This window comes from Kogia breviceps, chromosome 9, assembly GCF_026419965.1.
Source record: "Kogia breviceps isolate mKogBre1 chromosome 9, mKogBre1 haplotype 1, whole genome shotgun sequence".
In the NCBI taxonomy this organism is placed as follows: Eukaryota; Metazoa; Chordata; class Mammalia; order Artiodactyla; family Physeteridae; genus Kogia; species Kogia breviceps.
This window is the reverse complement of record NC_081318.1, coordinates 93682567-93710169: the sequence shown is the minus strand read 5'-3', so window position 1 is coordinate 93710169 and position 27603 is coordinate 93682567. Positions and strand designations below refer to the sequence as shown.

Below are 27603 nucleotides of genomic sequence, written 5' to 3'. Positions count from 1 at the left end.
TGACCTAATCACCTCTAAAAGGTCCCACCTCCAAATACCATCACACTGGGGATTAGGTTTCAGCAGATGAATTTTGGGGAACACAAACATTCAATCTATAGCAAACTCCATACTATTTTGCTAGCGTTATTCTGGAATGAAACTATATGGGATATTAATAAAGCTCACAAATGAAATAAAGGCATGGTGCTTTAAAATATGGTAAGATATGTTAAGACAATTAATATATAATTTCTTGTTTCAAGGATTAACTGAGCAAAAAGAGGAATTGCCCACCAGAAGAAAAATTATGTTATAATATGTCAGAAACCAAAAATTATAATCTGAAGTTAATGATTAACTTATACTATACTAGGTACATCAAATATTATAGAAGTAAAACCTTTTTTCTATAGGTATTATTTAAATACATCCATTTTCTCATTTATAATAAAGTGAGTATCTTACAAAGTTAAAAATTAATGGGGGGATTTCCCTGGTGGCACAGTGGTTAAGAATCGTCCTGCCAATACAGGGGACACGGGTTTGATCTCTGGTCCGGGAAGATCCCACATGCTGTGGAGCAACTAAGCCCATGCACCACAACTACTGAGCCTGCGCTCTAGAGTCTGCGAGCCACAACTACTAAGTCCATGCACCTAGAGCCTGTGCTCCACAACAAGAGAAGCCACCGCAATGAGAAGCCCACGCACTGCAACGAAGAATAGCCCCCGCTCTCCGCAATGAAGATCCATCACAGCCAAAAAAAAAAAAAAACCAGAAAAGTAATGGGACCAATTACTATTGACATTAAAGAGCCATAAATTCGGTATCTGTTTGTAAGTTAGCATTAATGATTTGTAATGGTATTTCATTATCTTTTCATTTATTACAAAATTTCCCCAGGTCTCACCATCCTGGGATAGTAACAGTGTTGATAGTAGTATCCCAAATTTCACTGCTTCCAGCCCCTATCTTCGTAACACAGGAGGTTGGTTTCTCCTTAAAATTCCAACCAATTGCTTCTGGGAATCTCAAAGCTGTCCTGTGTGAATTCAAGAAATCCAAGTGTCTCTGTCCCAAACCTGTGAAGCCATCTGAAGGTGGAGGCTTAGTGCTGCTGCTGTTGCCTTCCTAAGAGCTTTGATGTCCAATTGAGGTGGAGTAAAGATACCTATATTATGTTAACCTGCTGTTAATATAATACTGTCTTTACTCTTTAAAGAACGTACAGATGATTTCAGCAATCCTCAGTGAGCCATTCCCACATTAATGTGTGTTATTGTGAATAACTGCAAGTGATATCTGCATCTCTTTCAGCATATTCCACAGTTTAGACTTTTAATTTATATAGTTTTCCTATTCCTGCTTGGCAAGTGAGGCATCTTTGTATTTTTTTTAACAGAGAATCTCATTTTCTACTCTTTTTTTTTTTTTTTTGAGTTTGGGCTCATCCCCTAATTTTATTTATTTTTATTAAAAATTTTTTATTGGAGTATAGTTGATTTACAATGTTGTGTTAGTTTCACGTGTACAGTAAAGTGGATTAGTTATACATATACATATATCCACTCTTTTTCAGATTCTTTTCCCATATAGACCATTACAGAGTATTGAGTAGAGTTCCCTGTGCTGTACAGTAGGTCCTTATTAGTTACCTGTTTTATATATAGTAGTGTGTATATGTCAATCCCAATCTCCCAATTTATCCCTCCCTCATTTTCTACCCTTGAGAAGGCAAAATCATTCAGCTTAATAGTGACCAGCCAACCAACAACTATCAATATTTCCTATCAATATACTTGATAATAATAATGCCATAGTACTTACCTGAAAATGTTTTAAAGTAAGTGCAACATAATGGGAAAATTTTAAGCTGTGATTTTAACTTAAAAAATTGGGTAATAGGCATACACAATAAAATTCCAGAATATATAAATGGTATATAGTTCTTCTAGTTTGTTCCTGCCTCCCTACTGACTTATTCTACTTCCCAAATGCAACCATCGCTCTCATTCTCTAGTACATCTTCCAGAGGTAGCCTGTGCGTTCCATTTATTTCTAATGCTTGTTATTTCATTTCCTTCTTTATTTTAGGTGACTCCAGAATTAATGATAAAAGCATGTACTTTTCATACTGGACGTTTACTGAAGACCCACTTTTAGTAAGAACATGATTTTTATACACTATTTCTTCCTCTTTGTATTCTTATTCTTGACATTCTCCATGTGAAGAACAGCTCACTTTTGGCCAGTTGTGTTGATTTTACCTGTTTAAGCCTTTTTAATAAATTAATTAATTAATGTGTTTATTTTTGGCTGCATTGGGTCTTCGTTGCTGCGGGCGGGCTTTCTCTAGTTGCAGCTTTCTCTAGTTCGCTGCAGTGCATGTGCTTCTCATTGCGGTGGCTTCTCTTGTTGTGGAGCACGGGCTCTAGGGTGCGTGGGCTCAGTAGTTGTGTCACATGGGCTTAGTTGCTCCACGGCATGTGGGATCTTCCCGGACCGGGGCACGAACCCGTGTCCCCTGCATTGGCAGGCGGATTCTCAACCACTGCGCCACCAGGGAAGCCCTCAGAGAGGTTTTGATGCAAAAATAGTTTCGGTCAGGTCTAGCTTTGCCCTTAGATAGGTTATGAAAAAAAAACAACAAACTGTTGGATTTCAGAGCTTTCTGGGCTTTAGAAATGTAGACAAGGGAAGTGCAAGTTTAAAGGAAATGCAAGGACTGGCTGTAAATAAAACAATAAAAATAACAATTTCTTTCATGCTGTGGTATTTGATGAGGTAAAGGAAGCCCAGTGTATTTCTTCTTCTCTCTCTCAATTTATTTACTAATGTATTGCTGTAACATCAAAATATTATGTTTCTGTATTTTCTGCTTACAGCACATGGAGAGAGATAGCAATACCTCCTACAAATGAAGATGACCTTCTGGCTGAAAAACTGGAAATATCAATAGAATATGACAATTTCAGACTTAAAAAATGTGTATTTCGTCATTGGCAGTCTTATGTGAAAGGTCGAAAAGAACGACTTAAAGGTAAATCCTTACATAGTAACAATTGGTATTTTGTTTTCATGTACCCAAAGTTTCAACAAACTTAACAGCTAAACATAACTTGTACCAAATAATTTTTTATTATTTTTATGTCTAGAGGATTGTCATGAAATGTAAAGCCACTAATTTAAAATATTTAATGAGATATGTCTCAAAGGGTTTTAGTGTAATAGAAAACAGGCATATTTAAAATAAAATTCTATATGTATTTGTGTGATTTATATATACAAATTTCAATATAAATAGGGATCTACTATTAACTTTTTAACATAATAGATAGTAGAGATATAGGTAGATAGATAGATATCAAAACTGACTATTTTTTGTAAAGAGCTCTTCATTCTTTATAGATATTTCATTTAATGAATACCTGAGAAAACTTAAAGAAAAATAAGTTTGTTTTACTTAAACCTTTGCTAGTTGTAATGAGTGGACAGTGCATGTATGTGCTCTTAGGAGCAAGAATAGAGATTTTATCCAGTTCACTAGATACTGATTTGTTTATGGCTGCTGTAAATCAGAGAATCATTTCCTCTTGGTTGGCTCCTGTTGGTACCTCAGAGTGGACCCTCTGATGGTTTTAACATAAGGGTAGTGGGTCTCTATTTATGAGAGGAAACAATTATCTAAGAGTGGTGTCTCCAAGGCCTGCCTTAATCATCCTCCTTCCCAGCCTGGCCCCTATGTTTGAGCTTTGGACCCCTGGTTAAAAAAATATAAATATAAATAAAAATAAATAAATAAATAAATATATATATATATATATATATATATATGGAACAATCTATTTAATCATAGGGTATTTAAGTAAATCAGAATACTACCTCATGATTGTATTTCTATGAATAAATTTGGAAGTTCTGGTTTTATAAAGAACAGATTTGTTAAAAAAGAAATGATATATAATTTGACATTTTATTGCATCTATTATATCTTAATTTATAAGGGCAAAGGTGATGTTTACAGATTAATAAAGTCTCAGGAGTACTATCTACTACTGTCAAAAGTAATTTCATATGTAACTAAAATAAAAAACTATCAGATGCAACATTGGTTCATATTATAAACATGATAGAATATAAAACACTTTGTTTTTTGAGAGCAGCTTTAACTATATACAGTAATTTAATGCACTTTCTTCAGATACACTACTGCGGGTACAACAGATGTTCTATTGCTACAAGCTGATCATTATCCTAACTAAATGGAGGGATAAAGCAAGACATAAGTATAAAAAGAGAGAAGATGAGCTGGTATGGCATATTGGAAACAATTTTTTTAGAAACTGAATTTTGCTGTTACATTGATGTTGCCTCAGATAATAATGCTCTGTGGAAAACACTAAAGTCCTGAATATTATATACTTTTAATGGGGTCCTTGTTCTTTTAACTTAGTAATTTAAATGTCACTTCAGCTACCCAAAATACTTCCTAAAAATTTTTGTTGTTTCATTTGAACTATGAACGTCAAGGAAAAATCTTTTTAACATTTTGTTTACATTTATTGATAAAGACACCAAGATTTTTTGTTTAAGCAAGTGTTTAGGTGGATATAGATGTCTAAAGTGGAAGAGAAACTGTTTGATATGATTATAACAGAAATAAATGGTAAAGACTAAATTTATTCTTTTCTAGATAAGATTAAACTGCTATTTATTGTTTTTCAACATTCAATTTAATAAATTATAATCTTAATACTAAATTATTTTTTAAACTACTAAATTGCTAAATTTAAAGGATCATTCTTAACTGGGACACACATTAGGAATTAAATCAATCAAAACAGAGTATCCAAGCAAACTCCTCCAAACTTAAAAGTATCTCTAGTTTGCTTTAGCTATCAGTACAGTATATTATCATTTAATGTTGTTTTAGAATATTCACAGTAACTACTAGGAACAGACATAGAAACATGCTGGAATTTTTTGTAGTTACATTATTTAGTAGGTGATGTTTTATTAATATTCTTTGAAATACAAAGTTGGGATAAATGGGAAAGAGAAAAATAGGAAGAAATTAAACCCCCTGTTTTATGGTTGCCGGGTGGAGGGGAAGATCAATGCCTCTCACCCCAGATTGTTTCAGATATTGACACTGACGATACTATGTATGTACCAAGAGAGTAAGAAAAGATTTATTACTCACATAATACTTGAAACAGTGCTAGAGTCTGCGGAAGAGACTGAGATGCATAAAGCATTGATCATTCTTGCTCTCTAGAAGTTTATCATCCCCTGGTATTGAACTGGTGTTCTAACCAGATGTCCTCTAGCACCTGCCTTTTGTGGAGTACATTTTCAACATTGCCACTGTTTTAGTCTGGTCATTCTGTGTTTTCCACCACTTTTTGTACTAATCTAATGTTTTGACCTGGCCCCTAGCCTGGTCATTGATTGTCTAATGGTGAAAAGGTAACTGTGCATGACCAAGCTGCCCCTTTTACATCCCCTTAAACTGAATATCCCTGAGAGCAGGCAGTATTGTTCTCTTTACCATCCCCATACACTGAGCATAATGTTTTGTAGTAGTTGATATATATTAATATATATGATAATAATATTCTCCTAACTCTCCTTCTATAGCTCCATGCTAACCCTCACCCTTCCATGCCCCACATACCACTTCTGGCATTACCAGAACCTTGACTCTCTGGGATTCAGCTTCCTCATCTCTAAAAGAGAAGGCTGGACCACATCTTCAAGGTGACTGCCTATGCCAATGTTGTATGACAACTGGTGGAAATGATCTATAATGGCGATTCAGAGACTACACATTATTACACATGCTGTGGACAATGATAATTTATATAATGATAACGATGATAATAAATAATGTTTAATTGGTGCTATGATTGTATCAAGCATTGTGTTTTACATGTATCATCTCATTTAATCCTTACAAGAGTTCCATGGAATTTGTAAATTATTTTCATGGCAGATGTTGAAGCATGAACCTCAATTTAAAAAGTGGAGAAGCAAGTTAAAATTCAGAGTAAATTCTAAAGAAGAATACATTTCTCCTGAATAAAATGTGTCTGAAGTCTTTCTTGTAGATGAGATTCCTGAATTTGACGTTTCACAGTTACCCAAAAGACCAGTATTACAGGTTCGTATGAATTCATATGTCCTAACTAGTTATTTTCACAATGTTTGTTTAAAGAGTGGTTTTATGAACCTTGCATGAATGATGGAAGCCACATTTTGAAGAAAAATATTTTTTACAACTAGCTTTGGGCTATTTCACTTTTTGGAAGTCATCAGTTTGGATGGCTGTAAATTGTTATAACAATCAAAAATGGAAAAATTAAAGCTATAGTAAATAAGAATGAAAGGAATGTCTTTCTTTCCTTCCTCCTTCAAGCATATATTGTCATTTAAGGTACAACAGATTTTAGATAACCCAATGCTTAGCTTTACATCTCTAATCCCTAATCTTTTAATCTTAATGTTATACCTACACTCCAGAATATAAATGGGGCTTGTCATATTGCACCTTTCAGTTAGTTAAAATATTTATGCCTATCATCTTTCTTCCATAGATCATGAGTTCATAACAACAAGAATCATGTATCTATAGCTTACAACTCATTGAATTGATCTCTGAAATATAAGCCATAATTCCAACTACTGGTTATATTCTTTCCTATTTTGATAAATAAGCAATTTCTACTTTGTGGGACTACCTGATAAATGGTGGACGAGTTGTAAAAGATCATCTTATTCTGGTTGATGGCAGATTTACATTATAAACTTCCATATATTAAATCCATCCTTCTAAATGTAGAGACTTGAGCTCAAGTTATTTTGGGAAACAAGATATCTATAACTATATTTATATCTAATCTTGCACTTTATGTATGGCATAGAGTTAGGATGAGGACATTTTTGTCCACTGTTTCCTCTTTATAAATTGCCTGCTCATCTCTTGCTTGTTTTTAAATTGGAATTCTTATAATTTTCTTATACTTCATAATAGCTCTTTTTATACTGGTAATATTCACCCTTTGCCTAGAATGTATTTGAGATTTTTTCTCTAATTTCTGCCATGGGTAGTGATGAAAGCTATTTTCAGGCCATTATTAATATCAGTTTTGAGTCAATGAGGAATAGTCGACAGAAAGCTGCATAATGAACTTCAAATACAAGACAGTTTCTCAACATGGTTTTGTTGCCTGTTAGTCAAGGCACTCAATGGTATACACATACTAGATTATTCCTGGATGTCTAGGAGTATGTCTCATTCACATTGTGTCCCCTGATTTACAAGCATACAGAATATTTTAAAATATTTATCAAGTGAATGAATATGTCATTTAAGAAATTATACTGTGCTGCTCCAATTCAAGGTTAAGAAAGATGGTGCAGATCTAGAATAAAAACATCAAAGTTTTCCTCAGGCTGTTTCTTGTGCTTGTGACAGTCAAATCTCTAAACAATTATTGATGAATAGACATAAAAGGTAAGCTTTCAATAACTGAAAAATAATCCCAGTGCTGATTGAAACAGAAGAGAAAAGCGGTAAGGTTCTGAAAGATCTTTAGGTCTCAAGAACACAGCCTTTCTTTTTATGGGCCTCCATACAGATGACTTAAAGAGAGCATAAAAACATGTAAGTCCCTAGTCTCAGAAGCTGACTGGATGCAAACGCTTCAGTGTGCTTCAAAGTAGCTATTTTATGCACAACATTCTGGGTCTAGTAATTCTCTAAGGTATCAGCTTATACTGCCTTCACCTACCAATACAGTAAAACCTGACTGATAGTGGGGCTTAAAGAAATAAGTCTTATTTTTTTCCTATAACACAAAGTCCAGAGGAAGGCAATCCAGTGCTGGTCCTCCATAATGCCAGTGAAAGTGGAAATTTTCTATCTTTTCACTCCACAGTCCTTAGTATCCTCTTGCTTATTGTCTCATGGTTCCAATATGGCTACTCCTCTTCCAGCCTCATATTCATTCACCAGGCCAGGAGAAGGGGGAAAATCACAGTGGTAGAAGGCAAATGGTTCTCTACCTTTGTTTATTAGGAAAGCCAAAGTTTCCCCAAGACCCCACAGTCAAGAATATCAGTGATGTGCTTTAGGTTAGAACTTTGTCACTAGGCCAGGTCTAACTGCAAGATTGCTATGCGCGGGAGGGGACTTTGAGTCGGGGATTGGGTGAGAGGAACCAGAGGAACTCTGGTTTAATACTCTTCTGTCTTCCAGTTCAGAGAAACTAAAAATGCCAACTAATAAAGAACCACAGAACCCAGAGCCAATAAACCATTTTATAATGTGATCTGGGCCCTAACAGAAACTTGTACATGGAAACTTCAACAGTTATGATGAGCTATGAACTTGCATGCTTTCTCATAAGAAGTCTTTTGGTTTGATAATATAATGATTAAAAGTCCAGGCATAGGGCTCAGGAGAACTAGGTTCATATCTTGCCTTAGCTACTCACTAACAATACGACCTTGGGCAGTTTCAACCCTCTTGGCCCTTGATTTTTAAGACTTCTGCATTCTCATTAACCGGACAAAACTCTAAACTTACAGAGACAAGTTTATGTTGAATTAATTGATGTTTGGAAAAATCTCATATCAGGATATGGGAAACATGTAGAATTACTGGGGATTTTGCCCAGGACAATGAAAATCATTGCCAGTTTTTGCATTTTAAATATTTCTTTATGATATCATGTCATGGGTTATGATCAGCCTTCCTGTCCCTCCTTCCACCCTAATTCCCACCCCCATCTCTCTGTGGAATGATATTGAGCCCTTTTGGGATCAGATTTATAGAGTCTTCCAGAGTGCTCAAACCATAGCATGATCTAGAAAAGAACATAGAGATTTTTGTGCTGAGCTATTACCTTTTTCAGGAGGGACAGCTGAGGATCTGAGAAATTAAATGACATCCCCAAAGCCAGACAACTACAAAACTGAGACCAGAATCTGGTTTTCCTGACTACTTGGGTAAAATTATAGCCTCTATATCACTCTGGTTTTTCCTCTTGGAGAATTCTAAAGAAATAGAATATATACACACACATATATATGTAATTATATTGATATATGTAAAATAATCATTTAAAATATGTGTACATATGAGTAAAATAATTGTGAAAAAACAATAATTAAGAACCATTATATTCAAAATATATAGCTAGTGGGCAGCAGCTGCATAGCACAGGGAGATCAGCTGGGTTCTTTGCGACCACCTAGAGAGGTGGGATAGGGAGGATGGGAGGGAGATGCAAGAGAGAGGAGATTTGGGGATATATGTATATGTATAGCTGATTCACTTTGTTATAAAGCAGAAACTAACACACCATTGTAAAGCAATTATACTCCAATAAAGATGTTAAAAAAAAAGAACCATTATATTCAATACATCTGCTTAGTTGTACGACCCTTAAAAAAATACAAGAGTAACTTTTTTTTTTTTTTTTTTTTTTTTTTTTTTTTGTGGTACGCGGGCCTCTCACTGTCGTGGCCTCTCCCGTTGCGGAGCACAGGCTCCGGACACGCAGGCGCAGCGGCCACGGCTCACGGGCCCAGCCGCTCCGCGGCATGTGGGATCTTCCCGGACTGGGGCGAGAACCCGCGTCCCCTGCATTGGCAGGCGGACTCTCAACCACTGCGCCACCAGGGAAGCCCCAAGAGTAACTTTTAAAAATTACTCAATCTTGACATGACACTAAAGCACAGAATTATTTTTGGAGATAGTCTCAAATTTTTCCCAATCAAATAAATTGTCAAGAATATCCATTAAAATGTACAGGTAATAAAAGAGTGAATTTATATAATATTATAAAATTGGAAATTAATGATTCTAACACTCCTGTCTTAAACAGTTGGGTTTATTTAGCTTATTAATGCAATAGATTTGCAGAATTAATTTTTTAAATCATAGTTTTACAATGGCATTTAATTTGGTGACTTCTCTGGTCAATGAATTCTCAGGGACTTAAGAAACAAAACATAAAAATGTAATGTGAGTTGGATCTAAACTTTAAAGTTTTTGGAAGTGTTAGTTTTCAAAATAGAGATTTGTATATTTAGACTGACTAATGTTTTGAAGGAATAATTGAAAACAGCAATCAGTTTCAATTATTGCGATACAATATGAACCTAACTTGGAAAACTGTAGGCTTGCTTTTTAGATTCAGTTGCATCAACTCATGAAAACAAGTCAGGTTCTGTTTCACTATCATTTTCCTTAGTATCATTTACCCATTAGGAAAGGCTGCTTTGTTAGATGGTAGAGCTCATACACTATCAGTCAAACTCAGAGCTAGTTGGGAGGTTTGGCAAAGATCATTTTCCATGAAAATGCAACGTTGGTTTGTTTTTTTTTTTTTTGTATGTGTGTAGTTTGACAAGCAATACAGAGAAAACCCTTATGTGGATGAATTTGGAAAGTCTAAATAATCTAGTCAAGTAATGCAGTTGTCCTAAAATGAAAAAGTGCTTGATTAGTTTAATAATATAAGTAGTATCTTAGGGCTGTCTTTCATTTTAAACAACTGTAACTTTTTGTTTGTTTGTAAAAGATAATAGTGTGTGGACTTGCAAAGACTTGTAAAATCACCTTCAGATTTTATAGTGTTGATGACTCATCTCACTTGGGGAAAAAAATCCCTGGAAAAAGGTTAAAACTTGTGCCATGTTGCAGGAGAGAAACCAGATGGTTCAGGCCTGTTAGATTAAATTACTTGGAATTCTAAAACAAAAGAGTAGTCTCAATGACTTTTTGAGTTTATGTTTTGATAACCTCAGAGGTCAGTATGACCTCAATTCACTAAAGCAGAGTGGTTCCAAGTTTCTTAGGCCTGTACTGTGTGAACTTCACATAAGGGAATTTCCAAAACCACACTGCTCCATCAAAGAACTATGTGTGTGTTGGCTCAATCTGTGGTGTGGGTGAAAAAGCAGATGAAGCCCAACATCTAAAAATTGCTTTAGGATCAGTTTATTTTGGGTATAAGATTGCTGTGCCCATACACCTGGCTTTCATCACTTCAGCCCTAATCAGTAACGCTAACTAAGTTAAGAAGTTTACAAATGATTTTGATATAAAGTTTTCATGACTTTTAAATTGTAGAAGATGCTACATTAATTTTAGCAGGAACCACCCTTGCAAAATGATACATCATTTGTAAGATGAAAAACTACAGCACAGAAAGAGGCAGCTACATGGAAATTGAGAGTATGCTCTGGAGTCTGGATAGCTGATTCCATCACTAGCTGCATGACCTTGGGCATCTTGCTTAATTTTTTGTTTCTAAGCTGTCTCATTTGTAATGAAAGGATAATAATAACATCTCCTGCACTTGCTATTGTGAGGATTAAATGAGTTAATACACACAAAGTGCTTAGAACAATGCCCAGCATACGTAATTTCTCAGTAGAAGTTACTATTTTTAATGTATTGAATTTAGATGGCTGAATGACAGAAAGCCACTGAAGAGAAAGTCAGGAAGACTGGATTCTAAATGTAGCCCTGCTGGCTCTGTCAGCTTGCTGACCTCCCACAGGGCATCTGAGTTCTCTTACCCTCAGTTTAAAGACTTTGAAAATTCCCAGCAAAAAAGTACGTATGTATTCGTAGTTTCTTCTGTAAAATGAGGGTGGGCTAGATAGCTTCTAGGATCACTTCCAGCTTTAAACATCTATGAATCTGGGACGAAAACAAGCATCCCTGTAGAGGATGATGTAAGAAGTGAATGCAGAAAATCCTACAGAGGGCTTTGCCCGTGCTCATATCCCATAGGGAACTCTTCTCCATCTGCTGTTAGTTTGACTAGGTCTCTGTTTACGTCTCAGAATGCTCCCCATTGGAAAGGCCTCTCCTGATTACTCAATCTAAAATCAATCCTTGCTCTAAAGCCTGTTCTTTTCCTTCATAGCACTTCTCATTGTACATAACTATTATTGTTTAATAGTGTTCTTGTTTTTTTGTCTGTCTCTCCCACTGAATTGTATGCTTTGGGGGTTTTGGAATTACATGTTTTGATTACTTCTGTTGACCTAAAACAAATATACCGTCAGGCAATTCTCCAGCAAAGATGTGTTTATTCAGGAGCAAAAGAGAATTGCAATTGGAGGTCTGTAACCATTATGAGTCATGCGCAAGTCCCCCAGTGGCAAGGGAAGGAGAGCGCTTTTATAAGAAGGAAAAGGAAGTTGGGAGGGCTAAGTAAATAAACAAAGATCTCATGGCTTCTCACTGCCTGAGTCTTTGCCATGGAAAGAAGAGGAGTTCCTGTTGGGCTCTGCTATCCTTGCAGGTGTAAGAGCTCTCCTTTCTGGTCTCCCAAATCTATTTAATTGAAATTTCTGTTTATTGATTTTTTACATTTCTTTATCTTCAGCACCTAAGAGGATGGCGCAAGCAGGTACTCAATAAAGATTTTATTTTATTTATTTAATAACTATGTTGAACGCCTACAATGTACACGGCTTTGCTTTAGGTATTGGGGAAATAGTGGTGGATTAGACAAATACCTTGCTCTCAAGGGGCTTATATTTTAGGGTGAAGAATCAGATAGCAAACAAGGAAACAAATACTCAAGGACATGTCATATAGAATTAAACACTATGAAGAAAATATATCAGGGTAAAAGATGAACACCTTTACTAAAAGGAACAACAAAAGCAAAGGTGGGGATGTAAATTGTTGCGGCCACTATGAAAAACATCGAGGTTCCTCAAAAAATTAAAAACAGAACTACCATATGATTCAGCAATTCCACTTCTGGGTATTTATCTGAAGGGAACAAAAACACTTAACTCAAAAAGATGCCCCATGTTCACTGCAGCATTATTTACAATTAGCCAAGACATGGAAACAACCTGAGTATCCATTGACAGAAGAATGGATAAAAGAAAATGTGATATATATCGGTATCTAGATATATTTATATATCTATATCTATATCTAAAGACCCAACCCTTAGTTGGGTCTTCCAGCATCTATTCTTGACCTTGACCTTCCAACTCATTTTTCATTTGCCCACCAGAGATGTCTTTCTAAAGTCACATTTATTCATGTTACTTTCCTGCTTAAAATCTCTCCTTGACTCCCCATCGGCTCTAACATTGCCCACAAAGCCCTTTCTGTCCCCCTCATTACCTTTCAGCTTCATTCTCCACCATTTCTCCACAGGAATCTTTGGCTCTAGCCATACTGAGTTACCTAGTCTACTGCTCAAGTATAAGACACTCTCTCCAGCCATTATGCCCTTTCTGTATAGGGTCCCCTTCTCTTCTTTGACTGGCTCACTCCTGTCTAGGCACAGCTCAGATGTCATCTTTTCCAGAAAGGCTACCTTTGATCTTCTGTTCTCTCCCTTAGTCTTGGTTAGTTACTCCTCATATGTGTTCCCAGAGCCCCTGAAGTATTTCTTACTGTCTGTTATAACTGTCTACTTTCTGTTTTCCTCTTGGACTGTAAGTGCCTTGAGGACAGGGACAGTGGCTTACATGCTTTGAATTCATAACCCCTAGATGCTCAATAAATGTTGGTTGAATAAATGAATGGGAAATGATTTTTCCCCTTTTAGCCCCACCGCCACAAACTTGGTCTCATTCCCAGGAATTTCTTACTCATCAAATCCAATAGCTTATGCTCACTTCTTCCCTGTTCTTTGAGTAGCATTTGATTATGCTTCTTTTTTGAAATGCTCTTTTTTTGGAGGGGGGTGGTTCTATGGCATGACACGTCCTAGTCGTTTTCTCTGGGAATTATTTCTTTGTCCTTACGTTAGGTTTCTTGCTCTTCCCCCTCCCCCAGCTTCCTCACACCACCTGTGGATATTGACCTTGACCCCTTCTCTTTTCTCCATACTCTCACTAGATCTTGGCGATCACAGATTTTCAAACACCACTTGTTTATGTCAGTATTGATTTGCAATCATGATAAGGATGTTTTCAACTTCCCTACCATTTGGGAACTTTAACCTTTTAAATCTCAGTGAATGTGAGGCCAGTTGTACTTTTGATGTGCTGCAATGTTGGGAGAGTGAGCTGTGGTGTGGGCGGGGGGGGGGGAAGAGAAATTTAATTTTAGATTCATTGAATTTGAAATGTCAACTGGACACTAAGTTAGAAGATCCTAGAAATATCTGAGAAGTCATTAAGTCACAGAATCCTACATTTAGAACAACTTCTGAGTTATATGGTCTAACATTTCCCCCAGGACAGTATTCCTCACAGCTATTCTTAGAGTCTTAGGGGACAATGTAATAACACCCCTTTCCTTGTCTGAGTTTGGGAAGTAGACAGCTGGAGAGCTAAATATTATCTGATATAGATGGTAGGAAACCACGGCTTAAGACATTGACCAAGGTGACTTGCTAGTACTTTACACCTGGATCAGACAGACTTAGCCTCAATCACTGCACAGTCTGGACTACCCCAGCCCTCCCTCAGGCTGCTGCGGGCAGCCAGGATGCATGCATTTGCTTCTGAGTCAGGGCACAGTGGAGCGGAAGCTGAATTGTAGGCCTGGTTATTTCTCCCAAATTTGCCAGTCAGGTACATCCCTCCTCTTCTCCTGGGGAGATGTGAGGGGTGGAGACAGAGCCCTGGAGTGTTACTGAAGTGCTTTCAGATGGGAATATGAGGCCAAGAAAATGAAGCATCTCCAGTAATAGTCATGTGTATCCAGCCTCTGGTCTAATGCTTTCTGTGCTTGAGAGGCTGTTGACTTTGGGGTGCATTCTGTTCCCCTTTTGGAAGGAGTAGGTATGTAATTAGCAAGTTGTTTCTCATATCAAAGCAGAGAAAGCTTCCCAAGCACCTTCTGTCCCTAGTTCTTTCTGCTGCATCCACAAGGAATAAGAAGAACTTTGTCAATTATTAAACATAGCTATGATTTTATTTTCTAGTACTTATGTAGTTACAGATTCCCAGTTCAGTCAACTGTTTATTCTTCTCTCACAGTTTCTACTCTCAACTCCTCCCTCCTCTACTCCTGCTACTATCTTGGTTGCCATTTTCTGAGAATTCTCTATTTGTGAGTCCCTCATAGAGTGGTATGGACCATGTTTTCTTCCCACCCTGAATGGGCCCAACTTTCTAAATACAGGGGAGCTCTCCAGGTAATAATAGGTGGCCTGGATCGCTCTGTACTTTTATACTCAGCTCTCTCCTTATCCTGGGCCTGAGGTTTCCCTTCAAGTAGCAGTGTGAGAGAAAACGACCCTAGACAATGTGAATAGTCACTCACATGACTTACTACTCAACACTGAGTCAAATGAGAATCGGTGGGAGTAGCAGCACCCAGGGTCGGTCTTGTGCGCCCAGGTTCAAGTTAATCCTTTTATATGGAAAGCTCTGTCTCGCAGACAGAGATACCCAGGTCATTTAAGGCTCTGACCAGTTATGTTTTTATTCAGAGCTTGAGGATTTCCTCATAATGCTGTTTGCATCATGAAGGCATCCTTTGCCAGAGTAATAGGTGTGGAGAATGCACCATGCTGAGACCCTCAACCCCATGGGGTCTGATCCACACTGTGTTCCTGGCTGCTGTTACTTTTGTGGTTAAAAAATAGAAATCACTCCATATTCCTGCCTCTGCCCCTTCATTTTGTCTTTCTAATTTCCATACAACATGGCTTATCAGTTTGGTTTTTCCTGAGCCTTCTAATTTATCTTTTATTTTCACTACCTAATTTTTTTTGAATTTTATTTCATTTATTTTTTATACAGCAGGTTCTTACTGGTTATCTATTTTATACATATTACTGTATGCATGTCAATCCCAATCTCCCAATTCATCACACCACCACCAACCCCCCACCACTTTCCCCCTGCTGTCCATACATTTGTTCTCTACATTTGTGTCTCTATATCTGCCCTGCAAACCAGTTCATCTGTACCATTTTTCTAGGTTCCACATATAAGCGTTAATACATGATATTTGTTTTTCTCTTTCACTACCTAATCTTGATGCCTGCCTGCCTCTCTTCTCCTATGCAATGGATGTCTCCTCCAATCAGTACTTCACACTCAACAGTGCCAAAGTTAGGAGAAATATTCCAAGTGTGATTTGATCAGGGCAGCATCCAGTACAAGTATCACCTCCCTTAAAATGGACATTCCTGAAGCCCATCTTTGCTCCCACTTTTCCACTGAAGTTGTGCTAGCTAGACTCTCCATTTACCTTCAACAGCTGATGAAAATGTTATGACTTTATTGACCTTTCTGTGACCTGACATGAATGACAACTTCTTTAGCATTAAATCTCTCTGTAAATGCAAATCAAAACTACAATGAGGTACCACCACCAGTCACAATGGCCATCATTAAAAAGTCTACAAATAACAAATGCTGGGGAGGGTGTGGAGAAAAGGGAACCCTCCTACACTGTTAGTGGGAATGTAAGATGGTGCAGCCACTATGGAGAACAGTATGGAGGTTCCCCAGAAAACTAAAAACAGAATTACCATATGATCCAGCAGTCCCTCCTAGGCATATATGCAGACAAAACTGTAATTCAAACAGATACATGCACCCCTATGTTAATAGCAGCACTATTCACAATAGCCAAGACATGGAAACAACCTAAATGTCCATCGGCAGATGAATGGAAAAAGAAGATGAGGTACACACACACACACACACACACACACACACATATATATAGTGGAATACTACTCAGCCATAAAAAAGAATGAAATAATGCCATTTACAGCAACATGGATGCAACTAGAGATTATCAACTAAGTGAAGTGAGTCAGAAAGAGAAAGAGAAACACCATATGATATCAGTTATATGTGGAATCTAAATGACACAAATGAACCTATCTATGAAACAGAAACAGAATCATGGACAAAGAGAACAGACTTGTGGTTGCCAAGGGGCAGGACAGTGTGGGAGGGATGGAGTGGGAGGTTGGGGTTAGCAGATGTAAGCTTTTATGTATAGAATGGATAAAAAACATGGTCCTATTGTATAGGACAGAGAACTATATTCAATATCCTATGATAAACCATAATGGAAAAGAAGATTAAAAATGTTTATATATGTATAAGTGAATCACTTTGCTGTGCAGCAGAAATTAATAGAACATTGTAAATCAACTATACTTCAATTAAAAAATTATTGAAGAAAAATCTCTCTTTAAACTCAGCCTCAGTGACAACACTCCCTCCTGGTTTTCTGTCCACCTCTCTGAACATTCCTTTTAAGATTCCTCTAGTGATAATGTGTTCCTATTCACTTCTTGTATAATAGTATTTGTAAAGGCTACATCATTGCTTCTTTGATCTTCTCATTCCTTCCTCAATCTCTGGGTGATTTCAAATACATGCTTTAGGTTATATCTCCAGCCAGCTTTCTCTTCTGAGACCCAGGCCACTATCAGCAATACCTGCTGACTACCTCTACCTGAATGTTCCACAGAATCTACCCCTAGCTTGTCCAACTTAAAAACATCACCTCCCTACTGCCCTTGGGGGACTTCTCCCCATCCCTCCATATTCCTGGCCTTTCTTAATAAACAGCATCATCACTTGTCACCCAAATCTTAACTGTGAGGGTCATCCTAAACTTCCCCTTTTATTTTTATTCTCCACATCCCATTAGTGATTAGCAAATGATACCCATTCAAGATGTTTTCTCACATAAGAATAAAAATATAAAATGGGATTCACATTTTTTTCAAATTTGGCCATATAATGCATCTCATATTTTTTATTGCACTATTTTAAATCCACAGAATTCATATTTGTATAAAATGCAACCATACCACACTAAGAACTATGTTAGGGTGTTTACCACAAGTTATCTCATGTAATTCTCCTAAAAGCTTTGTGAATGCGGCATTATTTTTTCTTTATTGCAAATAAACGAAATGATGCTTGGAAAGTAGGTTAAATCGCAGTGGTATGGTTGGGATTGGTCTGAGTCTGTCTGACTGAACAAGTCCTTTAAACTTTGTAGAGTGTGAATTATACTCCCTAATATTTGGATGAAAATAAATGTCATATTTATTTATTCCCCTATGTCAGGTCAGTCTGCTACATGTCCCCACCCACTTGGCAGCCAGTGAAGTCAATCTCAATCATGAAATGTAATCCTAATCCCCCTTGGCCCCTGCTCCTTGGTTGTGCAAGAGTCTTAGAGGTCTCTTAGAGCCCAAGTACCCAAGAAGAGCACTGGACTTGAGCCCACCAAGTCCAGTGCTGGCCACCACACCTGTGCTTCCTAAGTTGATTCAGTCCCTTGAAGGCAGGAGGCTCCACAGTTTCTGAACCAAGCTTGAGCACAGGGATCTTTACCATGGTGCTCAGGGCAGGCTTTTTAGTGGCCAGTTGCTGTGGCCTGCAGAGGGCTCCCATCAGGAGGCCTGTCACCTCTTAGGAGGGTTGGCATGGGAATGCAGCACAGATGTCTGCCATAAGCTCCCGTTCTTTCCCTAAGTGGTGAAATCAGGAATTGAGATAGGGTATGTCTGAATCTAAGTCTTGTTTTTTCCTCTACTACATCATAATGCCTATCCTTGAACTTGTGTTGAACAAAGATGCTGAGGGAGGTCTTTTTTATCTGAACTGCTGGCCAGCAGTTTTACCTTATGTCACTGCTACTCTCAACCTAAACACAGCAGTTCCTGTTATTCCTGTTCAATTTCATCTTGTTGATTTTGGTTCTAACTCCAATATTCAGTGAGTTAGCTATGTCGTACAGCCTGTGGAATTCACTGCTTTGATAAACATGATGCTTACAGTCTTATCAATGGTGAAAAAATGTTGAACAAAAATCCTGTCTACTCTTCCTTTCTGGGGCTCATTCTGCTGCCCTGAGCTGTAAGATGCCTCTCTGGCTTTGCTTTTTTGTGTTTTTAAAATCAGTTTTTGGGCTTCCCTGGTGGCACAGTGGTTGAGAGTCTGCCTGCCGATGCAGGGGACGCGGGTTCGTGCCCCGGTCCGGGAAGATCCCACATGCCGCGGAGCGGCTGGGCCCGTGAGCCATGGCCGCTGAGCCCGCGCGTCCAGAGCCTGTGCTCCGCAATGGGAGAGGCCACAACAGTGAGAGGCCCGCGTACCGCAAAAAAAAAAAAAAAAAAAAAATTCAGTTTTCTATCCATGTTTTCCCCCTTCCCACAAGACCTTGTACTGTATGGAAAGTGGGCGTGGTTTATATGCTGGTGGGACACTTAACTAGGATCACGACCACCAGGGTGGTGCTACTTCTGGGTGGAGTGAGGGGAAGACTGTTCCATAGCTGATTGTGGTAGAGAATGGTCTTCAGAGGATTTGGCCAAACAGCCACAGCCAGGCCAGGTAGTGAGCATGGAAGAATTGCCATCTGGTGAGAGTCCTGCAGGTACGTAGAACACAGGGATCGGGGTATGGCAGCAGTCAACACGTGGTGACCATGGCAACAGGCAGGTGATGAGGGACAGGTGGTCAGGCAGACGCTGAGGGTCTGTATACAGAGCTAAGGGACCAGCACAAGCAATGGAGGACCCCAATTCAGGTGAAGGTTGCCAGAGTTATCAAGTAAAAATACAGGATGCCCAATTAAATTTAAATTTCAGGTAAAGTTTTCTTTTCCTTTGTAGTATAACTTTGTCCTGTACAATATGTGGCACATACTTATACTAAAAATTTATTAGTTGTTTATGTAAATTCAAATTTAATTGGGCATCTTGTATTTTATGTAGCAAGCCTAATCCAGGTAGAACTGGAAAATGGTGTAGAGTTAGGCCCCCTCTATCTTTCGACTAGGATAACAATGGACACATAACAGGGGTCTTCTAAGAATTAAAATGAAATGCCCAGCTCAGAGGAAGTGCACAATAAATGTAAATGCCCTTTCCACCTTCACACAAGCTTCCTTCCGTTCTTATTGAAAGTCTAGCATTAACATTTTGATCAGGTAGTTGTCATAAATAAAATATCATATAAGCCGTAATAATGAACAAACTCTTTGAGGGAGAGAATCTTTAAAAATTTGCTGGTGCCTATGGGTGAGCCTTGGGAAATACCCATGATTTAAGAAAAGGCAGGGAAGCCAAATGGGGACTGTTATGGTTAATTTTATGTGTCAACTTGAATGGGCCATGGGGTGCCCAGATATTTGGCTAATCATTATTTCTGGGTGTGTCTGTGAGGATGTTTTTGGATGAGATTAACATTTTAATTAGTACACTGAGTAAAGCAGATGGCCCTCCCCAGTGTGAGTGGGTATCATCCAAGCCTTTGAAGGCCGAATAGCCAGCTTGCCAACTGCAGCTTTTGGACTTCTCAGCTTCCATAATTGTGGGAGCCAATTCCTTATAAAGTGTGTGTGTGTGTGTGTGTGTGTGTGTGTGTGTGTGTGTATGTGTGCACGCACGCATATGTATATATCTCATTGTTTCCCTAGACTAATAGAAAAATGGAGAGAGCAGAGAACCGAGGTGGAGAGTCAGGGAAAAACCAGGATAATGTGGCATCCTGGAAGCTGTGAGAATAGAGAATTTACATTAAAAAGACAAAAATGAGGTTCACAGTAAATGGTTAATGTCACTGTCTTTCTGGAGATAAAAAAAGGTCCTAAAGAAAAAAGTTCTTGACTTTAGTTTCTAAAAGGGTAATATTTGTTAAATCTGATTAATGGATATGTGCTTTTTTTTTTTTTTTTTTTTTTTTTTTTTTTGCGATACGCGGGCCTCTCACTGTTGTGGCCTCTCCCGTTGCGGAGCACAGGCTCCGGACGCGCAGGCCCTGCGGCCATGGCTCACGGGCCCAGCCGCTCTCCGGCATGTGGGATCCTCCCGGACGGGGGCACAAACTCGTGTCCCCTGCATCGGCAGGCGGACTCTCAACCACTGCGCCACCAGGGAAGCCCGATATGTACTTATTCTTAATTTCTTTCTTCTTCTAGATGCTTAAATGTTTCATAATATTTTACTTTGCTTTGATCTGAATTTCCCAAACTTATTTGGTCACATAATTATTTTTTCCTACCAAATATTTTTTAATATTTTAAGTAACATTTGTGGAAATATTGGTCTATATGTCCCTGGGATCTAACTCTTGAATGTCAGGCTATAACCACCAAACCATAGTTCAGACCCACATGGAACTTATTATATCCAAAACAATATTTTGACTCTTAATGGCATTTGGCATAGTAGAATGTTTTTTAGGATACTGTCTTCTAGAGAGCATATGTCTCCTTTGAGAATAAGTTTAAGTTAGGGAGAAACAGAAGAAAGATACAGAGTGAAAAACTCACATTAATTTATTATTTTTCCTTAAGATTTTATATACATGAGAGGAAGCTCACAGTAAGTTTTTAGAATATCTACCATTTTATACATCAGAAATACTGCATTAAAAATAAAAATAACTTCTTTAGAATGTCCTACTTTGGGTAAGCAGAACAAGATAGTTGCTACGAATGGTCCAGGAATTGAAATAATATTTAAATTTTTGAAAGATTAAGTTTAAATAGAACATGCAATTTAGCCATGGAAGCAGATTAATTGTTAAGTGTTCTACTCTTGGGAGTTCTATTTCTAATGGGATATGGTTAAATTTTCCTCTGTTTGGAAGGGAAAGTGTTGTTATATTTTTTGACATTAGATGTTGTGCAAAAAGGAATGGTTAGTTTAAACAGGGAACAGAAAACTCTTGACCTTGTACTGGTAAAAGTTCCATTTTGATTTTGGCTGAGGAGAATGACTTCATTAAACAATTGAGGTTTACTTTCGAACAAATTTTTTCTTCAAGTAAATGGGTGTTTGCAGAATTCTGACACAAATATCTCTTAGGAGGATTTGTCAGCAAAATGATGAAAGTCTTTTCATACTGTCAAGTAGTTTATGATTGGAAAATGTCCAATAATTATGAGGCTTTGGAAAAATATTCAAAATAGAGGTTATATGGTGAGGATTAAAATTTATGCTGAAAGGTGTTTTATGACTCATTCTATTCTAGGCAGGTGGAGTCAGGTGAGAACAATATACCATTCTAGAATGGGGTGAAGTTTCAGTGGAGATTGTGTAGGGAAATGAATCCTAAATGTAGAAAATCAAAGTATGAAACTGAGCTCTGGATAACTGTGTGTTACGGACTGAATGTTTGTGCCCTTACCAAATTCATACATTGAAGTATTAACTCCCAATGAGATGGTTAGGAAGTAGGATCTTGGGGAGATAATTAGGTTTAGAAGAGGTCATGAGGGTAGATCCCCCATAATGGGATTGCTGCCCTTAGAAGAAGAGGAAGAGACACCAGAGCTTCCTTTCTTTACCATGTGAGGACACAACAAGAAGGCAGTTGTCTACAAGTCAGGAAAAAAGCCCTTACCAAGAACCCAATCTGCCAGTAGTTTGATATTGGACTTCCCAGGCTCCAGAACTGTAAGAAATAAATGTCTGTTGTTCAAACCACTCAGTCTATGGTATTTTGTTATAGTAGCCTGAGCTGACTGAGACATTGTGTAACCTACAGCATGTAATTTAATCTCTTTGATCTTCAGTTTCCTGAATTGTATAATGGGGATAAAGCTGATGTGAACTGTAATGTTTGTGAATGAGCCTACCAATACTAAACATGACTAAACCAATACTAAACAATCGCACTGGTAGACAGTCAATGGTGGAATGGGTCCAAGAGGTTTACTCTGACATTTAAAAGCACTTATGCCTAAGCTGCCTAATGATGACCTTGATTACTAGTGAATGTTTAAATATATTCACATTCTAACAGAACCCTATTTTTAATCTCTGGGAATTAAAAACTGGCCCTTGTGAGGCAAAGCAGTGTTGCCAAAAAAGATCTTTGGGGGGCTTCCCCTGGTGGCGCTGTGGTTGGGAGTCAGCCTGCCGATGCAGGGGACGCGGGTTCGTGCCCCGGTCCGGGAGGATCCCACGTGCCGCGGAGCGGCTGGGCCCGTGGGCCGCGGCCGCTGAGCCTGCGCGTCCGGAGCCTGTGCTCCGCGACGGGAGAGGCCACGGCAGTGAGGGGCCCGCGTACCACCAAAAAAAAAAAAAAATAATAATAATAATAATAAAAAAGATCTTTGGGGATTTTTCATTTCTTGCCCCTAAATTTGGCTCTATTTGTTCTGATGAAATGAGTGTTTCAGGACACAGGTTGCCCTCAGGACAGGGGTGACAAGAAACAAATAGGGTTAAGAATTTGGCTTGCCCCAAGGGATCTTGCAGATGCCATAGCTCTTTTAGGTTAAGTCCCAGAAGAGCCACCAAGCTGGGCCCATCTTGGGAGTGCTGAGGATGGGGATGGTCTACAGCAAGGGTGGCAAACTGTGGCCTATGGGACAAACCTGCCCACCACCACCTATTTTTGTATGAATATCTAACTAAAAATAGTTTTTACATTTTCAGATGTAAAATGAAACAGATCATTCATCTTTTGGTGATTTGTTGTTCAGTGAGTTGAGGACATTTCCTCTTGGCCCACAAAGTCAAAATATTTACTTTTTGGCCCTTTTTAGAAAATGTTTGCTGGCCTCTGGTCTAGCAATAACCTAGAAATACTATAGGTTAGTGAGCAAGACCCAGGAAATCAAAGAGGTGGCGAAAGCGTCCTGAAGCCAAGGGTGTTTGCTCCCTACTTTGATGATCTGTTGGGTGGTGGATTGGCAAGATGTTTGCTGCTTAATAGTCAATCCCTCCCCTCTTTCTTGTTAACAGAACCTTGATTTGGTTCAAGAGTCCACTCTGCATGAGCTTCAGGGGATGATTTTCCTGCTCCTAGCCTCACCTATTTATCTAGTTGTGTATAATCAAAAACCACGATTTCCCAACAATACCCAATTCCAACGTAACACCACAGGGTTCATTCTAAGTTTTCTTCCTTTCCACACTCATAACTACCTTCTCCTAGAGGGAGAAACCCGGCTCCCAATTTCCTAGCCTTTTAACTTACTTGATCTATCCACCTCTTCCCCATATGTACCAATCTCCTACTGTCACGGCCACCTTTCCTGTGCAAGTACCACCCTCCTTACACTCCTCTGGTTCTGACATTTCACACAGGCCAGTCCCTCATCTCAAGAATCGATGTACTTCTGACACCACTAAGCTCCATCTCCCCCCGCCCCAGGGTGACCACCTGCCTTATTTCTCCTGGGGTCCCCATCGCTTGACTAGATCACTTTCCTGTGCACTTGGGCTCTAAGCCCTGTGCCAGGCCAGCTTCCTCATGCTGTTGGTGCCCCAGCTCCAACACCATGCCTTCACCCCTCACCCCTGCCTCACTTGGATGCCCGCCTCCCCTGCTGAAGCTCAAACATCTGCACTGGGGAGCCCTCCTAAGTGGACATCCTCCTCTGGGAGCGGCTATTACTCACATTCCACTCAGATGCCTACTGTGTTACTCCCACCTAATAGGTTTAGAAAGAGGAAGGGTTCGGGTTTTCACATCCCTCCATCATTCGTTTATTCCTGGGCAGAGGACCAGGCCTACCTGAAGGTTGTGATATAGGCTTTGGCACATTATGTGTAATGGACCAAAACTGAACCTTTAATTTTTATTATATCTTATTTCCATCAAGAGAAAGGATCTCTTCCATTTCTCCAGCTTTGAGGTATGGTCTCTTGGTTTAGAACTCACTAACAGACTCACCTACTCAGTCATTGGATAGAGGTACCAGTGAGTGGTACCTGACTTAGCTTAGTGGAAATCAGCCTTTCACAGGCATGTTTTTCTCATTTCTACTTTTTTCTCTTTTATAAACCTTGAGAAATACAGATATCTTGACCTGAAGAGAATCCCTCTTCAGCTTTACCAAGCAACTTGAATATATTGGCCTTGCAGAATGACTTGGCCAGCATGCACGTAACAGCATTTTGTAAACCGAGTGCAATATAGTTGCTCGGGAGGCATTGCTAGTTCTTTGATGGTGCACACTGTCGCATAATTCTGTGATGCATAAATTGTGTCTGATTTAGAAGATCTATACTGTAACATTTTTCCCCTCCAGTGCCAATAGTGTCTGGACTTATTTTTGTTTGGTTTCCACTGTGCTTACAGCAAGAACTCCCACATGAAATGCATTACTATCCAGGCAATCTAACAAATAAGTAGAGAGTGCTGTTGTTACTAGAGAATAGATTTAATTCTCATGAAGTTCTTTTTTTTTAAAGAGCTGTCTTGTCTTGGAAAGCAAGGAATTATAAAATCTTAAAATAATAGAATCTTCGTCTAGGAGAAACTTAAAGTTCATCTCTTCCAACAGGCTCCTCTACCCCAAGTCAGTATCTCCTCGGTAACACACTCAATGTTCTATCATAGTCAGTGAGCAGACATCCTTCCTAGTCAGCCCACTTCATTTTAGTTCTTCCTTGATCCTTCTCCCTGCTCTTATGTGGAACGCATGTGCTGATACGTGTTCCAATACCAACTGAACACCACAGAGGGTTAGAGAATATATTTGATTCTCACCATGACCATTATACATTCTTTTCTTTTGGAACTTGCTTGCTTGGGAGAGCAGAGAATTACAAAATCCGAAAATCATAGTCTTTGTGCTAGAAGGGACTAGCCTAGAGGACTTTCCTTATGTAAAGCTGAAATCTGTCAGCTATTGATTTCCTCCCAGGGATCCTAGTTCTATCATTTGAGGTCAAAATGAAAATATCTGTTGTACACCTGGTGCTTCAGCTTACTGTCAGCATTTCATAGTCTCCCCATCCCAAGAACCATTCCTGGTCTCTTGCAAGTGTCATTCATTACCACATGAGTCAGGAGGAGTGAGGAGTGGCCATTAAGTATGAAAGGTCTCAGACTCTAAGTAGACTCTTCTTCCAGCTGCTGCCATATTCCTTATATACCACCAGCACCTGTTTTGACTGCTTAGGGGCACAGCAGACTTCCGTGAACTTGTGAATTCTTTTTCTTTTGTTCTCCCCCTACTAGGGGTGCAAGGTTCTTCTCTCCTATTTTGTCTTCTTTGTTACATCCCTCCAATTCCCTTGTGATACAGGCTTTAATTTCTCTAGCTCACCTCATTATGTTTTCACGACCACTAGATGTTCTTTCTTCTCCTAAAGATCCCAACTCCACCTGACACATAGTGGGTACTGACTGATACGTATTGAATAGGAAGACCAAATAGCCTCATACTTGATACTTATATACAGTTTCATGATATTAAGTTTTCTTAAAACTTCGCTTTTTATTCTCTGTCACATCTTAGTTTTTTTTGCTGTTGTTGTTAGAATCCCTTGCATAGAATAACCACACAGTAATTTTCTATGGAATTGAGTTAGAAGTCCACACTCACCTGCCCTGATGTTCTTCCCAGGTTTCCATGTTGGCAACAGCCTGTTCCTTGTGGAGTTATTTTCCATTTTTCCAAGTATAAACGCATATGAATGTTTTAGAACTCTCAATATATATTGCACAACAATGGCATGACCCCCTAGGAGAAAGTGTAAGTTTATGGTAATTGCACTTAAATTCTTTACAAAAATTTATTCCACACTGAGATGTGGAAAACCTACCTCTTAAATATTTCTGGGTAATCTTCTATAGAATTAGTGAGGTATGATTGTCATAGAGCAGGTGCTTAACAATAAGTGTTAAATGAACTAGTGAATAAATTAATACCACATACTGGAAATGGCATTATATGGTCTTTTTCCATTAGCCCCTTGCTTTTCTACTAGGTAGACAAGGATGTAGGAATGCCTTTCATATAAATGTCTGTCTCCATTTATGCAAGAATTTGCACCTGGATGATGGATACAATCCAGTTAGAAATGGACTTTCTTTTGGTTATAAATAATATTCTGTTAGAATTATCATTTAAAAGTAATTTAATAACATGATATGGGAAAAATCAACCTTTTAAACTTTACATTAAAGATCACACAATGGCAATACAATTAGAAGTCTAGTTTTAACTATCTGGCCATGAATCACAACAGTAATCATAAAATTTTCAGTATGGAAGAGGCTTTGGGAGGTTATCTCATCAAAGACCCTCATTTTGCAGATGTGGAAATGGACTCAGGGAAGTTAGGTAATTGAAATGAGTAGTACCGCTCCAAAATTCGTGTCCAACCAGAGCCTCAGAATGTGACCTTGTTTGAAAATACATGTAATTAGCTAAGATAACATCACACTGGATTAGGGTGGGTCTTAAATCTAATGACTGGTTTCTTCATAAAAGAAAGGAGAGGGAGATTCAGATACACAGAAACACACAGGAGTGAAGAAGGCCATGTGAAAAAGATTGGAGTGACGTAGCTACCAGCCAAGGAATGCCAGCAAACAGCAGAAGCTAGAAAGAGGCAAGGAGGGAGCCACCTCTAGAGCCCAGAGGGAGCATGGCCCTGCCAACACTGTGATTTCAGACTTGTACTCTTTTCTGTTGTTTTAAGCCACACAGTTTGTAATAATTTGTTACAGCAGCCTTGGGAAACTAAGACAGTAACCTTCCAAGGAGTAGCAGTGACTCTGGAATAAAGGCTCAATCCACCCTGAGCAGTGGCGTGTCCATTTCCCTGTGTGTTGAGGAGACTCAGAGGTGCTCTCTTCAGTGACTTTATGTCTTCATTAGTTCTATTACAGTTTGCTACCCTTAGGGCTTTGCTTTCTGGCCCCCTCTTA

The 27603-nt window shown here is 38.7% G+C and overlaps 1 protein-coding gene across 1 annotated transcript in view; it reads left to right on the top strand.

The window, feature by feature from the left end:
- FBXL13 (F-box and leucine rich repeat protein 13) overlaps window positions 1–27603 on the top strand; it is a 123200-nt gene that overhangs the window by 22472 nt on the left and 73125 nt on the right. Inside the window, 4 exon segments of the mRNA XM_059074540.2 lie at window positions 2077–2144; window positions 2868–3022; window positions 4184–4293; window positions 5978–6145. Coding sequence (XP_058930523.1) covers window positions 2077–2144; window positions 2868–3022; window positions 4184–4293; window positions 5978–6145 — 501 coding nt within the window.